This window comes from Moschus berezovskii, chromosome 23 (genome assembly GCF_049115385.1).
Source record: "Moschus berezovskii isolate FMDL1 chromosome 23, NW_MosBer_1.0, whole genome shotgun sequence".
Lineage (NCBI taxonomy): Eukaryota > Metazoa > Chordata > Mammalia > Artiodactyla > Moschidae > Moschus > Moschus berezovskii.
In genome coordinates, this window is record NC_142482.1 from 20223487 (window position 1) to 20237314 (window position 13828).

The following is a 13828-nucleotide window of genomic DNA, read 5'->3' on the forward strand; positions in this document are numbered from 1 at the left end:
CTGTCACGTGCACCAGAGACGGGGCGGCTAGGCTGGATTCAGATTCCCCTCCTGCTACCCGCCAGCTGTGCAGCCTCAGGGGAGTTACTTAACCTCTCTGAGCCTCAGTATGGCCCTCCACATAACAGAGTTGTCCTGAAAGATAAATGAGTTGTGAAACCCATAAAACAGGGTCTGGTTCACAGTGAGGCTTCGTACCTGTTACCTACTAATCGCCCCTTCACCTGTCACCCACACAGGAGCCCTGGGCTCTGACTCTCCACTTCCCTGTGACCTTAGACAGGCTCCTCAACGTTCCTGAGCCTCGGTTGCCCTCATCTGTGAAATGGCGCACCAGTGCAAGTAAACAAGCTCACACAGGGCCCTGCAGATGCAGAAACGCTGTGGGAGTACAGAAGCTTACCCTCCAGAGCCCAGCCCCTGAGAGCGCCCCACCAGCCACCCCCTCTAGCCTGCATCCCCCTCCAGGGGTGACTCACATGATCTCTGCACCCCTCATCCCAGGACTGGTTGTGGCCACTCAACTCACCCACGGGCAGCCTCCACCTGGCAGAGAGGGGGAGCCCTGCAGCGAGAAGGCAGTGCCTCTCACACAGAGAGGGCACGCACCCACACCTCACACAGGCCCTGCTATCAGGGCAGGCCCGCCAGGCGCAAGCCCAGAGAACCACCTAGTGTACCCCACACACACATGCACGCGTGTGCGCATCCTGCCCTGGCTGCCTCTGGGGCTCACTCCGCTGCCCTCTCACCACCAGACCAGCTCTCCTTCCAGAACCAGGCTGGCCTGGGCTCCTGTGGTCTTGTCCCTCGTCCTGTCCCTGGACACAGCCTGCAGCCCCGCGCAGGGCCCAGCACAGCCCCCTCAGGCCTTCCAACACTCCCAGGCCTCCCCCGGAAGGCACCAGGGAGGACCCCTAATGATAGCCCTCCGGTGTGAGTTCCTGAGTGCCCTTCCGAGGATCATGGGGCCAATGAGTGGCCTAGTCAGGGCCCAAGTCTGCTGCTCTCCTAACCACACGCTGCCACCGCCGTGTGGGGGAGGCGGATAGCCTGGGGTGGGGGCACCAGATCTGACAGCCTGGCTCCAAGTTGCTCCAGCACCTTGCTACATAAGCCGAGGCAAGCACCTCACCCCTCTGAGCCTCGGTGTCCTCGCCTGTAAAAGAGGACGAAACGCCAGGTCCACAAGGCTGTCACCAGGATTCGTGCAATGAGTGTGCCTGCCACAGGGCAGACTTCAGTCTAGGGCCACTGGCTGGCTCAGGGCAGAATCCACATGACACAGTGACTGGGGTGGGAGGGCACTGTTGATGGAGACCAGGAAGTGTGGTATCAGGGCTTCCTCCAAGGCCTCTGCCAAAGGCCCCATCAGGGCTGGGTGATCAGGAGCGCCCCACCCAGAGGGCAGAGCTGGCTCCAAACCCAGCTCCTCCACATTCTGGCTATGTGGTCTTGGGAAAGCCACCTACCCTCTCTGGCCTCAGTTTCCTCATCTATGAAATGGGTATAATTATGCTCCCTGCAGGACCCAGAGCCCAGCACACGGTTGGCGCCCAGGGCTTGCTGGCCCAGCTCTCACCGGGGCTCTGACGTGCACCTTCAGCCCGCCCCACCACCCGACTCCCCGGCGCGCCTCTGAGCAACTCAAAGATGATTTATACTTCAGAGGACAAATCAATACAATATATGGCCAGAGACATCTTTAATCTTTCACAGGGATTAGGCTACAAGGTACAGCGGCCCCTTTCTACTGGCCGCTCAATTCTTATTTCAATTTGGGCTGCTGAAGCGCGGCTTTTTCTCCCCTTTGCTTTTCACTCGCTAAAGACAGTTCTCCAAATCAAATTTCATTTGGCAGGCAGGGCAGGGAGACCCACTGGGGCTGCAGGGGTCTGTGGCTGCAGGAGGTCCGGCCCGGTGGGAAGCCAGACCTTTCGTGACAGGATGGAGTGCAGGGGATGGGGGCACTGTGAAGGCTCAGCTGTGGCCCTGAGCTCTTATTTTTCTAGAAGTCCTTTACAAAATCTTGAGCAGACTTTCTATTTTCTAGAAAACACTCAATGCTTGATTAGATGCTCACAGAAACTTCAGACAATAACCTTAGCTTCAGCCAAAACCCAATGCCCAGACCTCACCCCAATCCCAAGCCTCTCCTACAACAGCATGTGTCCCTCCAGGCCGAAGGGGTGTGTGTGCATGCATGTGTGTGTGTGCGTGTGCGTGTGTGCATGTGTGCGTGTGCGTGTGTGTGTGTGACTGTCATTCCCCCATCCCCGGCACAGGGCTGGTCCACATGGGTCTCAGTTTATGCAGCTGGGAAATGGGCAGAAGACAGAGTGACAAAAAGACGATGCAGTTAAAACCTGTAAGTCCTGCAGCCAGCTCTCCTGGGGTCACACCCTTGCTCCACCTCCAGCTTGCTCTGTGGCCTGTTGCCAGTTATTATGTGGTCTCTGTCACTCCGCCCCTCAGCTTCCTCCCCTGGACAATGGGGGTACCTACTTCACCAGGTAGGGAGGATGACTCAGGACACTGGGCATAAACAGGGGCTCAGCATGCGCAGGGGCATAGAGAGCACCATGTGAATCCAGGGTTGTCTTCCTGGTCCCTCTGGACACTACGATTCTGGGCCTCTGTCCCGCCCTCGTCCGGCACCTCTGTCCCCAAGCCTGACCGAGGGTGCAGCTGAAACAGCCCGTGGGCTTGTTTGGGAAAGGATTTAAGCCATCAAGGAGGAGAGGAGCCTGCCGGGAAGGATGGATGGAGCCAGTGCGGAGAGGAGCCTAAGTCTGCGCAAAGGAACCAAGGACTGGGGCCCTCAGAGGGAGGCGCTGGGGACGGGGGTCTGACGTGCCCAGCCTGCCTGCAGGTGGGAGCGGGCTCTGTCCACCCTGGCTTCCTTCCGCGGGGGCCCAGCTGCTGGAGCGGAGGGCGGGGCGGCGGGGGGCCCAGAGCCACAGCCATCCGTCAGCTCTGCCCCACTTCCACCACCCTTCTGCCCTCTCCGCCAGGTTACAACCACCCGTGGGCTTCGGCTGTACAATTAAAGGGGCTTATCCAAGATTTATAGCAGGATTATACCCGCAGGGTGTTACCAACGCCCGCCTCTGGACACTCTGTGGTCCTTAAGAGAAGCAATTAGAGTCCCGGGGTTATCCGGGTATAAATATATAGACGCCATCCCCAAGGTCGAGGCCGCCACAGCGAGCTATTTAGAGACAGGGCCTTGGGAGAGGAGGCGGAGGGGCTCCCTCTGTGGGGAGGGGGTCTACCAGGAGGGGAGGGGACCCCTCCTGCTTTCCTCCACGCCCACATACTAGGGGAGCCATCCCTCCAGCCCACTGCCCTGAGTCAGACAACCCAGCGGGAGCTCCCAACCCAGGGCCCAGTCTGCTGCCCTGGACGCACCCCCTCACCACTGTCCCACATGGCTGCCCTCCCCGGCAGGGCCATCAGAAAGGCCGGCTCAAAGGCCCAAGTGTGGCCCTACCGGAGCTAACCCTGTCTTAGCCTCTCACTACTCACTGATGACTAAAACCTTTATCACTTTGAGGACAGCAATTTGGGAGTGCAGGGAGCTCCATGGGGGAAGGGGAGCTGGCAGTAAGTGAGGAGGATCCGAGGACAGCAAGCCACTCTCCCATCCTCCCCCCAATGCCACCCACAGAATGCCTATGGCACTGAGGCCACAGGGCCCCACCCGCGGCCCCTGCCCCTCACCCGAGCAGACGGCTCAGTTGTAAGGAGTCTAATTCTCAGTCCTGCAAACAAACCCTTGCTCCCAGGATGGCCCTGGCTCCTGGGCCCCTGAGACCCCCATGAACAACCTCCTTCCCCTCCTCTCTGTCCAAGAACAGGGGCCGTTCCATCAGCTCCCAAGCCCAGAATATGGACGGTTCCTCCATCTGCCTGGCCGAGTCCACAGGAGCCATTCGCGCCCAACCCTGCCTCCGGGAGCCACCCGGCCGCCCACCCACGAGGCCATAGGCTCAGGCCCAGGAGGAGAGCCCCGGGGCAGGAGGAGAGTCCACGACAGGACCCAGGAGCGACCCCCGCGGGGACACCCCAGCCCAGCCCAGAGCAGGAGCGCGCGGGCAGACTCACCGTCCTCTCGGGACTTCTGCATGAAGGCCTCCACGCCACTCTCGCCGTAGCTGCCCTCCGAGGCCAGCGTGGACACGTAGTTCCACTTGAGGGCACGCACGATGTCCACCATGGCCTGGGCCTGGTACGTGTCCGAGGGGACCACGCGGGAGAAGAAGTCGTAGCGGCTGTTGTCACTCAGGTCGGGAGCTGTGGAGGCGTAGCTGATCTGGGGGATCTGGGGGGCGAGAGGGGCCGCTGATGGGGGCGGCTGGCACCCCATCCTGCCTGGCCAGTGTCAGCCTCTACACCCTAACCAGCCACCCGCCTAGGGACCGTCCCGGCCCTTCCCATGGGTACAGCCTCCTCTGGACCCGGGGGAGCCCTCCTGATGTGGGATGAACAGGTCCCAGCCCCATCCAACAGAGGAAACCGAGGCTGAGAGCTGGGCCAGCTGTTGGTCAGCCCTGCCCCAGCTCTGCTCAGGGTCCCAATGCCTGTCCCCCTCCTCCCGCTCAGCTCCCTGATCCTGCATCTCCCCAGAAGCCCCCCAACTCCCAGCAGGAGTGAGGCTGGCACCAGGGTGAGAAGGGAGTGGCTGGTAAGCATCAAGCCCTCCTCCTCCAGAAAGTCTCCCAATTCGCCTCAACCAAGTCCTGGGGCTGGTGGGCCCTCCGTCACCCACACATACACACCCCAGAGCCATCGTGGACAGCACACACACACGTGCACACACACAGACACACACCCCGTGGGCGCTTCTGGGGGCCTCGGCTGACATAAAGAGCTGGCTGACATAAAGAGCTGGGAGATGCCAGCTGGGGAGCAGCCCTGGATGGGTGAGTTTGGCCCGGGGATGGAGAGGGGATGAGGGACCCGAGGGCTTCTCCGGTCCAGTCCCTGCCCCCCAGGAGCCTTCCACGTCCTCACAGCTCCCTCTGGATCCTGGCTCCTTCCTCCTGCCCAGCTCAGAGGGCACAGAGCCCAGTTCTAGCTCCCCCGTCCCCTCCCCACCCCAGGATGGACTCCTGGAAGGCCAGAGGGAGTGGGGCCTCTCTCCACAGCCTGGGACCTAGAGCCCCTGGGGCAGGGCCTGCCCGGGGCCACAGCCACTCCCACAGCCTCATGCGTAGTCCTCGCCCAGCTCCCCCCAGTCACAGGGTGCCTTCCTGCCCCCAGGCTTCCCACCTGGCCCCCCAGGCAAAGGTGAGACCCAGAGGCCCGAAGCCGCCCTTCCTCCGCGGCGGACATCCAGCATCCACAGGGGCTGGAAGGGGCTGCGTGCGCTCTCCCGAGCCCCCCTCCACCTCTGCTGATTGCCCTGTGCCCTCTTCATAGGGTCCTTGCCTGCCCCCAGCTTCCAGGGCCTGCCAGTGGCCCCTGCTGTCCACCCCCTGACTTGGTCCACACCAACGCATACCCTTCCTGCATCCCCTCTGCCCTGCTCTCAGCGGGCCACAGTGACAGGGTGAAAGGGTGGGCATACCGATCTGGGCAGATCTCACATCCAAGACTGACCCCCCGAGGGAATCGCTGAGACTCAGTCCTGGCTGGAAAAACCTCATGACCAGAACTTTGGGCTGCATGGCAACTGGGGGTGGGAAAATATTCCAGAACAGGAGGACTCGGGGAGCCCCCTGCACATGGGTTTGCCCCCCTGGCCTCTGCCTGGGGGTGCCCATCCCCAGGGACAGTGGGGGTCCAGCTTCCATGGTAGAACATCCTCAGACTGCCCTGAAACTCCGCAGGGCAGCGCTGCCTCCCTGGAGAGGCGGGCCGGGCAGGGCTGGAGGGGACGCTCCACCTTACGCGCTCTGCATTTTCTCCATGTTGCTGGTCAGTCGCTCAGTCGTGTCCGACTCTTTGTGACCCCCGTGGACCTCAGTCCACCAGACTCCTCTGTCCACAGGATTGAGTATTGAAATGGGTTGCCATCTCCTGCTCCAGTTTTCCGTGTGGAACCATGCAGATACAGTTTGCTTTAGAAAGCAAACCCCACTGGAACAGTCCAGAGCACCTGGGTCCCTCTGCCTGCCTGAGTCAGCAGAGTCTGAAAACAGGCCCAGTCCTCGGCAACCCTGGAGAGCACCCGGCATGTACGCAGTACCCCCTGCAAGGCAGACTCTGGCTGGACACTTGATGATTAATTCAGCAAGTATCGTCATTTTTAAGGTCTGACGATGGCATTATAGCTGTGGCTGCTTGGTTGGTTTTTAAGAGTCCCTAGCTCCTAGTACGGTTTCCCGGCCTCAGCACTATTAGCGCTTGTGGAGGGAAGCGGGCTGCGTCACTTTGTTGGGGGGCTGTCTCGTGCACTGCAGGGTGTTGAGCAGCACCCCGTCCCCTACGCACTGATGCCAGCAACTCATCCCCCCCAGTAACAACCAGAACTGTCTCGAGACGTTGCCAAGTGTCCCCTGGGGGCAGAACTGCCCCTGCTTCAGGGGCACATACTAAAGTACTCAGGGATGACGTGATATGGTGAAGCCTGGGATTTCCTTCAAAAGAACCGAGGCAGGAGCGTGTGGAAGAAGAAATGACGCTGGCCCAGAGCTGACGGCCGTACGGTGACGCGGATGTGATGGAGGCTCACTACCCTGTTTGCTGTACTTTTGTGCGCATCTGAAATGGCCACATTTAAAATTTGGGGACAATAAAACAGAACAAAATAAACATCACCCCCAGGGTCATCGCTCTGAAGAGACGTGCCCTGAATCTGGAGCTGACAGCAGAGACGCGGGGCCAGCACAGCGGGTCCCCGAGAGAGGACGGCGCTTTGTTTGTCCGCCAGCTCACCTCTGCCGGCCCTGATCACACACCCAAAAACACACTTGCTTCCTAATTAGAAGCAGCCTGTCTCCTGCTTTTGATATTTTCTCCCAACACAGGGCCCTGGGGCTGGAGTTAACAGCGCCCGCCCAGAGGAGGGCCAAGAGGTCTGTGCGGGCTGGCAGGCGGCTCTCCAGGGAGCCCCGGCCCTGCCCCTGCACACACATGGCCTCCCATAAAGGGTGGAGGATCAAGTGTGGGGTCCCCGCAGGGTGTGTGTGCCAGCCTGCAGGGCCCCAGGAAGGGCCTCTGATCTGCCAGTGAGCCTCCTGAGAGCCTGGAATAGGGAGCCTGCACTGAGAAGATGGGGTAGAGACAGTGTCCCAACCAGGGTCCAGGGGATAAGCATCCTCTCACATGTGGTCCGCTCTGCCAGCTCCTCCTGCCGCCCCCACAGCCTCCCTCCCTCGGCTGCAGACCCTCCTGAGGTTCCCTGGAGGACAATTTGGGAGCAATTTGGGAGCTAAAGTGCTCAGGTGCAAACCCCAGGTGTGGGAAACCTGGGTGCAGGTAACGTCACCTCTCTGGACCTCAGTTTCCTCAGCTGCAAAATGGAAACAATTCCAATCCCTTTCTTTCTGAGGGGCACCTGCGGGAATTCACGGGAGAAACTCAGGCAGCGCCTGGCGGGCAGTTGGCACTCGAGGGTTGCTGCTGGTGAGGGCGGTCGTCTGGCCCTGCCCTTCCTGGGGACAGCGCCCTCTCTGTTTCTCACCCCCAGACTGTCCCCAGGGCATCCGCCCCCAGCTCTCTCTCTCTCTGAGGTCACAGAGTTACTGCTGTGCTTAGTGGGCAGGCCTCCTGGGACTGGCTGGCCCTCCAAGCCCCCTCCCTCTCACCCCCACCCCAGCCTGGAGTTGGGTGGCAAAAGCAAGGAGCACCCCACGGGCAGGGGCCTGTGACAACTTGGCCCAGTGAGCTTCTGGCATCTCCCCAGCTCTCATTGCCCTGCAGCCGGTGCATGCAAAGTCGCTTCGGTCGCATCCAACTCTTGGCGACCCTATGGACTGTAGCCCACCAGGCTCCTCTGTCCGTGGGATTCCCCAGGCAGGCACGCTGGAGTGGATTTCCACGCCCTTCTCTAGGGGATCTTCCTGACCCAGGGATCACACCTCCTCAAGTCTCCTGCACCGGTAGGCAGGTTCTGTTACCACTAGCACCCCCTGGGAAGGCCCGCCCTGCAGCCCAGCTGAGCACACTCCTCTCCTTCAGCACAGCCATGCCCACTCCACCACCAGCGCTTCCCTCTCCCAGGCCCCTCCTCCTCTCACCTAATGCCCTGTGAACCCACTGTGCATTGAGCTCTGTCCTAGGCACTGGGGACGCCACACCCTCCTGTCTCACCCTCCCGGGGCAAGAGTCAGCCAGAAGCCAGATTTCAGCAGCAGCTGACAACCACAGCCGTCCTACCCTGGGGCCATTTGTCCGCCTGTTTCTCCCTCCTCTCTGTCTTCCTCTGCCGACAAAGCCCATGACCTCATCTCCCCACATCCAAATCCTCCCAGCGCATCAAGGCCCAGCTTGTGTCACCTCCTCCAGGCAGCCCCCCAGGAGGCCTCATCCTCCAGACAGCCCGCGGAGACTTCCCACAGCACCAAGCCCTGTGGGCACTCAGGCCACTCTGGGGAACAGAGCACAGCCTCCCGGATGTTAGGATGCCTGACCAACAATTCAACAAACACTCTGAGGCTCCCCCCTTGTGCTGGGCAAGGTCACTGGGGAGATGCCGGGAACTGGGCTCATCCCACCCCCAAACCCAACACTCACTGCATCTGGGGGTCGCCCTGCAAGGGGAGGAGGCAGGTGGGATGACCAGGAGTGGAGTGCATCTGCAGCTGGCACCCAGCCAAGTCTCACCCTTATGAAAGTACAGAAGGGTTGAAGGGCTGAAGCGGGCAGCACTTGAATACACACCCCTTGCCCTTCCTCTCTCTGGCTTCTGGAGTGACAAGGAGGTTCCTGCCACATGGGGAAGACAAAAGCCATTTCCGGGCTTGGGCAACAATAAAGATGAATGTCAAGCACACTCGTGTGTGTGTGTGTGTGCACGTGTGTGTGTGTGTGTGTGTGTGTGAGAGACGTGTGCACGTGTGAGCATGTGCTGGAGCATATGCCCCGAGCACACCGCACACTCATTGGTTTATTCCTCCTACCAACAGCCTGCCGGGCCCAGTTCCGAGAGCAGGGGTGGGTGGGTGGTGAACACTGCCCCATGGGGCTCCCCGTGTGGATGGGGGCAGACGATGCAGAGCAGGTAGATGGGGCCAGGGGGCCAGGAGAAAGAGGAAGCAGGGCACACGGTGGGTGTGAGGGAGAAGGGCCGGGGATGCCCCTCTGGCAGGGCGACACTGAGTCGGGACCCCAAGGTGGTGAGGGAGGGGCCACGGAAGTGAAGGGGAGTTTTCAGGCAGATGGGATATGCATGTATGTGTGTGCATGTGTGAGGGACCAGGAACAGACATGCATGTCTGTGTGCTGGAACCTGAATCTCTTCTGAACTCGCCCCAGGCCCAGCCAGCAGCCCCATACACCCACCTGGGCATAGCAACTCCGGCCGGGATGTGAGTGGTGCCCAGGTGCCAACAACTCAGACGCGGCCACTGGCTCCCACACCAGCATAGCCTGAGGACCCCCTGAAAATGGCAGGTCCCCGCCACAGCCCCGTCCCATCCCGAGGAGGATGAGAGGGTGAACAGGCGGCCCAGCATCTCAGAGCCCACCAGGGACCCAGACCCCATGGCCTCTGAAGGCTGGGGCCCTGCAAAAGGCCAGCGTTTTGTTCAGAGCAGTCAGTGCCCCACCCTGACCTGGGGAAGCCTGAGTCATGCAGCGGGATGTCCGGATGTCGGGGGCCATCACCAGGGAACCCAGGGCCACCTGCCAGGAGCCCCTGAGTGTGTGTGCATCAGTGCCCTCCCCCTCCCTCCGCCTCCCTAACCCTGGCCTCAGACCTCTCTCTCTAGCCAACCTGCCCAGGGCTGTGCTACCCAGCTGTGCCACCTTAGACAAGCAGCAGCCTCCCCACCCCTAAAAAGTGGCACAAATAACAACAGACAGGACCACGCTGGAGAGAACACACACAGGGCTGAAAACCGCGCCTGGCGCACGGGGCCTCCGGCAAATGCTAGATATTATTAGACAGGGAAGCACGACTAGGACCGTTGTGCCCATTTTTCAGGTGAGGAAACTGAGGCTCAGAGAGGAAAAAGGGCCCAATGAGCAGCAGAGCCATCAGGAGGAATCAGGAGCAAGATGCAGACCCAGCTGCTTATTTTTTTAATTTGGCTGCACTGGGCTTTCGTCACAGCGTGTGGGATCTCCATGCCGTGTGTGAACTCTTACTTGCGGCATGTGGAATCGAGTTCCCCAAGGACTGAACCTGGGCCTCTGGCATCGAACCCTAAGACTCCTCTGAGGTCTTAGCCATTGGACCACTGAGGAAGTCCCCATACCCAGCTCCTGGACTGGGGCCCTGCCCACCCTCCCAGCTGACTCTCCTCTTTCCATTCCACCCACAAGCCAGGCCGGGCAGCCACCGCTGGGGGCTGCAGCCCCCTCTGGCCACCAGTACAGTCCAAGCCAGGACCCAGGTCGACCCCAGGACCCCCACCTGCCTGGCCGCAGCGTCTCTCAGTTGGGATGAGGGAGACCCTGCGTGAGGCCGGTCAGACCCCGGGGCGGCCGCCTGCTCCCTGCCCTTCTGATCTTGGCTGCACGGTGCCTCCACTGCCTGGCTCTCAGCATCAGCTGTTTCCTTCACAGATAAAAAGGCAGCCAGGCTTCTGGGTACATGAAAGCTGCTCAGGCAGGAAAGTGTGGTTCAGAGAGCCGGCAAGAGGGAAGGCCAGTTTCCAAAGGCTCAGGGCCCAGCTTCCACCCTGACCTCCCTCACCAGCTGAGCTGCGTGCCCTCCCTGAGGCCTTTGCTGCAGAGCCAGCACCTTACCGGGAGGAGCAGAGATGCCCTTGTCCGCCTCCTCCCCTCCCCGGAGCCTGGTGGGGCAGAGGGCGTCTCACTGAGAGCTGGGCACACAGCGGGCACCCCCCACACCCTCGTGGATCAGCCACCACCTCCTCTCAGCCAGGCGCAGAGGACATGGATTTAAATAACCCACCTTCAGAGCACCAGCCGCTGGAGGAGCCAGAAAGGAGCTCCCCAGAGTGAGATGCCTCTGGCTGAAGCTCCGGGCTGGGTCGGAGGCCACGGGGATTCACTGGGGAAAGTGGGACTGTGAACCCCGAGGAGAGCATGGAGGCTGGCAGGGTGGGTCGACGGTGCAGACAGATTGGGGAGGAGAAACGGGGCACACAGGGGAGGCAGGGGCATTCAAGGTGCCTGGGGAGGGCGTTAGGGGGAGGAATTGGGGTATGGCAGAGGGCATGGGGGCACACAGAAGGGCACCTGCCTTCAGTCCTGACCGGGCCCATCTCCTAGAGGGGCCCCAGGGTTCAGGAGCAGAGAAAGCAGGCTTCCAGAGCCTAGAAAGTGGGGGAACCTCTGAGGGGAGGCTGGGCCAGCATCTGGGTGGTCTGCAGAAGGGCTGGGGTGGGCCCCGATGGAAGGATGGTCTGCCCCCTACGCTGGGCCTTGTCCCAGGCCTTCCCCATAAACGACCACCTTCCGCCCTCCCCGCCCCCAACCCACTGGGCCAGCTGGGGGCCACCAGCCACTGCCCTACAGACCCTGAGGGAATCCAGGCCAGGCCAGCCTGGGCACTCATTTCAGGGCATCCTCATTAACCAGACCTCATTCACCTGTGGACACAGCCTGGCCACTGGCTCCAGACCCCCGAGTGTCGGGTCACTGGGGGCCCGCCGCTCTGTGCCCCAAGGCGATCCATCAACCTGCTCACCACCCCAGTGCTCCCGGACTTGGCCTTCTGCCCCCCTGTCTGCCCCTGCCCCAGACCTGGACACAGAGCTCTGCCAGGGTCACACAGACCCCTCAGGCTGGCAGCCTTTCCCCTCCTGGACTGAGAAGTAGACATCAGGTTCCAAGGCAGCAAGTGCTATGCTAAAAGACAGTAAAATCTGGGACTTCCCTGGCAGTCCAGTGGTTAAGATTCCAGGCTTCCAATGCAGGGGACGAGGGTTCAATCCCTGGCCAGAGAACTAGGCCACACGGTGAGGCCAAAAATCAAAAAGACAGTAAAGTCTGCCCACAACACCATGTGGTCCCTTCACCTGGGCTGCTCCATGGCCACCAGTCTCCCCTCCCCACAGAGGACCCCAGCCCAGCCCCAGAAACTCTGTTGATGCCACTATGAATTCACTTACTCTGTGCATTTTCATACTGTCCATGGGGTTCTCAAGGCAAGAATACTGAGGTGGTTTGCCATTCCCTTCTCCATTGGACCACGATATGTCAGAACTTTCCACCATGACCTGTCCATCTTGGGTGGCCCTACTCGGCATGGCTTATAGTTTCATTGAGTTAGACAAGGCTGTGGAAAAGACTCTGATGCTGGGAAAGATTGAAGGCAGGAGGAGATGGGGACGACAGAGAATGAGATGGCCGGATGGCATCACCGACTCAATGGACATGAGTTTGAGTAAACTCAGGGAGTTGGTGATGGACAGGGAGGCCTGGCGTGCTGCAGTCCATGGGGTTCCAAAGAGTCGGACATGACTGAGCGACTGAACTGACTCGGTGCTTCCCTGAGCACCTGCTAAGCGCTTTGCAGAATGTCTGACACTGGGGCGAACCCACAGAGCCCAATCCCTGCCTTCACGGAGCTGACACTCCAGTGGGAGAGATGATGTTCAGTGAGCCCACACGGGACTAACGTGGGTGCTGGTCCTTAGAGACATGTCCACTCCCTCACTCCACGGCACCTGGCAAATCCAACGACATGCTCCCTCATGCTTGGCCGGAGCCACCTGACGTGTTCTGGCCCCTGAGCTGCGAGAAGGAAATGCCATCAATTCAGGGTCAGGGTGTCTCATCGCCAGTGTGAGACCCTACGGGGCATGTGTCCCCTCTGCTACCATAAATGGTAGCGCTCCCAGCCAGCCTGGTCCCTGAGGAGGTGGGCAGAGCATTCAGCCAAGCCACATGGACACATAACACGGCAAGGATATTCAGTTTACATATTTAAAGCTGCAGAGAAGCGGGAGCTGTTTGTTCTTGCAGTGTCTCTTCCTGATGCTGACGGACACAGGGGCTCAAGTTCGAGCTCCCCGAGAGCAAGCAGTGAGCTTTATTTTTCTCCACCTCAAAAGCCTGGATATGTCAGGTTCACACCCATCATAGGCCAGCTTGGGCTGAACTGAGTTAAATTCACACACACAGCCGCACACATGTAATCATCATCTTCCTGAGGATGAGCATTTATTGAGTGTTTACTGTGTGCCAAGAATTGTGCCAAGTGCTTTTATAGGGCTGACAACTTTAGCCTTACGATAACTGTATGAAGGAGGCCCTCTTCTCCTCATTTCCCCTAAACTTGGGTACGGAAAGGTCAAGGAACTTGCCCCAGGACACACAGCCATGATTTAAAGCCAGAGGGACGAGCTCCAGAGCCCATTTTACTGTCAGGTGAAACCTCAGCCTCCCTGCTTCACAAGTGGGCCTACACACACACATGCACACACACACAGGATCTGACAGAGACACTGGCAGCCTCCAGGGACTCGGAGGGCTCCCTGCACTGCCGACGGCCACAGAGGGGAGGGCCAGCCCCGCTTCCCCTCTGCTCAGCCACCGCTTCTGCTCCTGACCCTCACACCGCGGGCTGAAGCGGTCCATCGTCTCCATTACAAAGGATCGGGCAGGGGTCGGGGGCCAGGGGCCCCTGAGGGTTGTGTGAATGGCTTGGCTTTGCGCAACAGCTAATTTCTAAACGTAATTATTAATTTCATGCTTATCATATGCAAACCTCTTTCCCAGATGAGATGAAATTTATTTAATTAGA

General features: G+C 60.1%; 1 protein-coding gene across 1 annotated transcript in view; it reads right to left on the reverse strand.

Annotated features, from left to right (window-relative positions):
• GRM4 (glutamate metabotropic receptor 4) overlaps positions 1-13828 on the reverse strand; it is a 103121-nt gene that overhangs the window by 58617 nt on the left and 30676 nt on the right. Inside the window, exon 2 of the mRNA XM_055406877.2 lies at positions 4108-4324. Coding sequence (XP_055262852.2) covers positions 4108-4324 — 217 coding nt within the window. The remainder of the gene's footprint in view (positions 1-4107; positions 4325-13828) is intronic.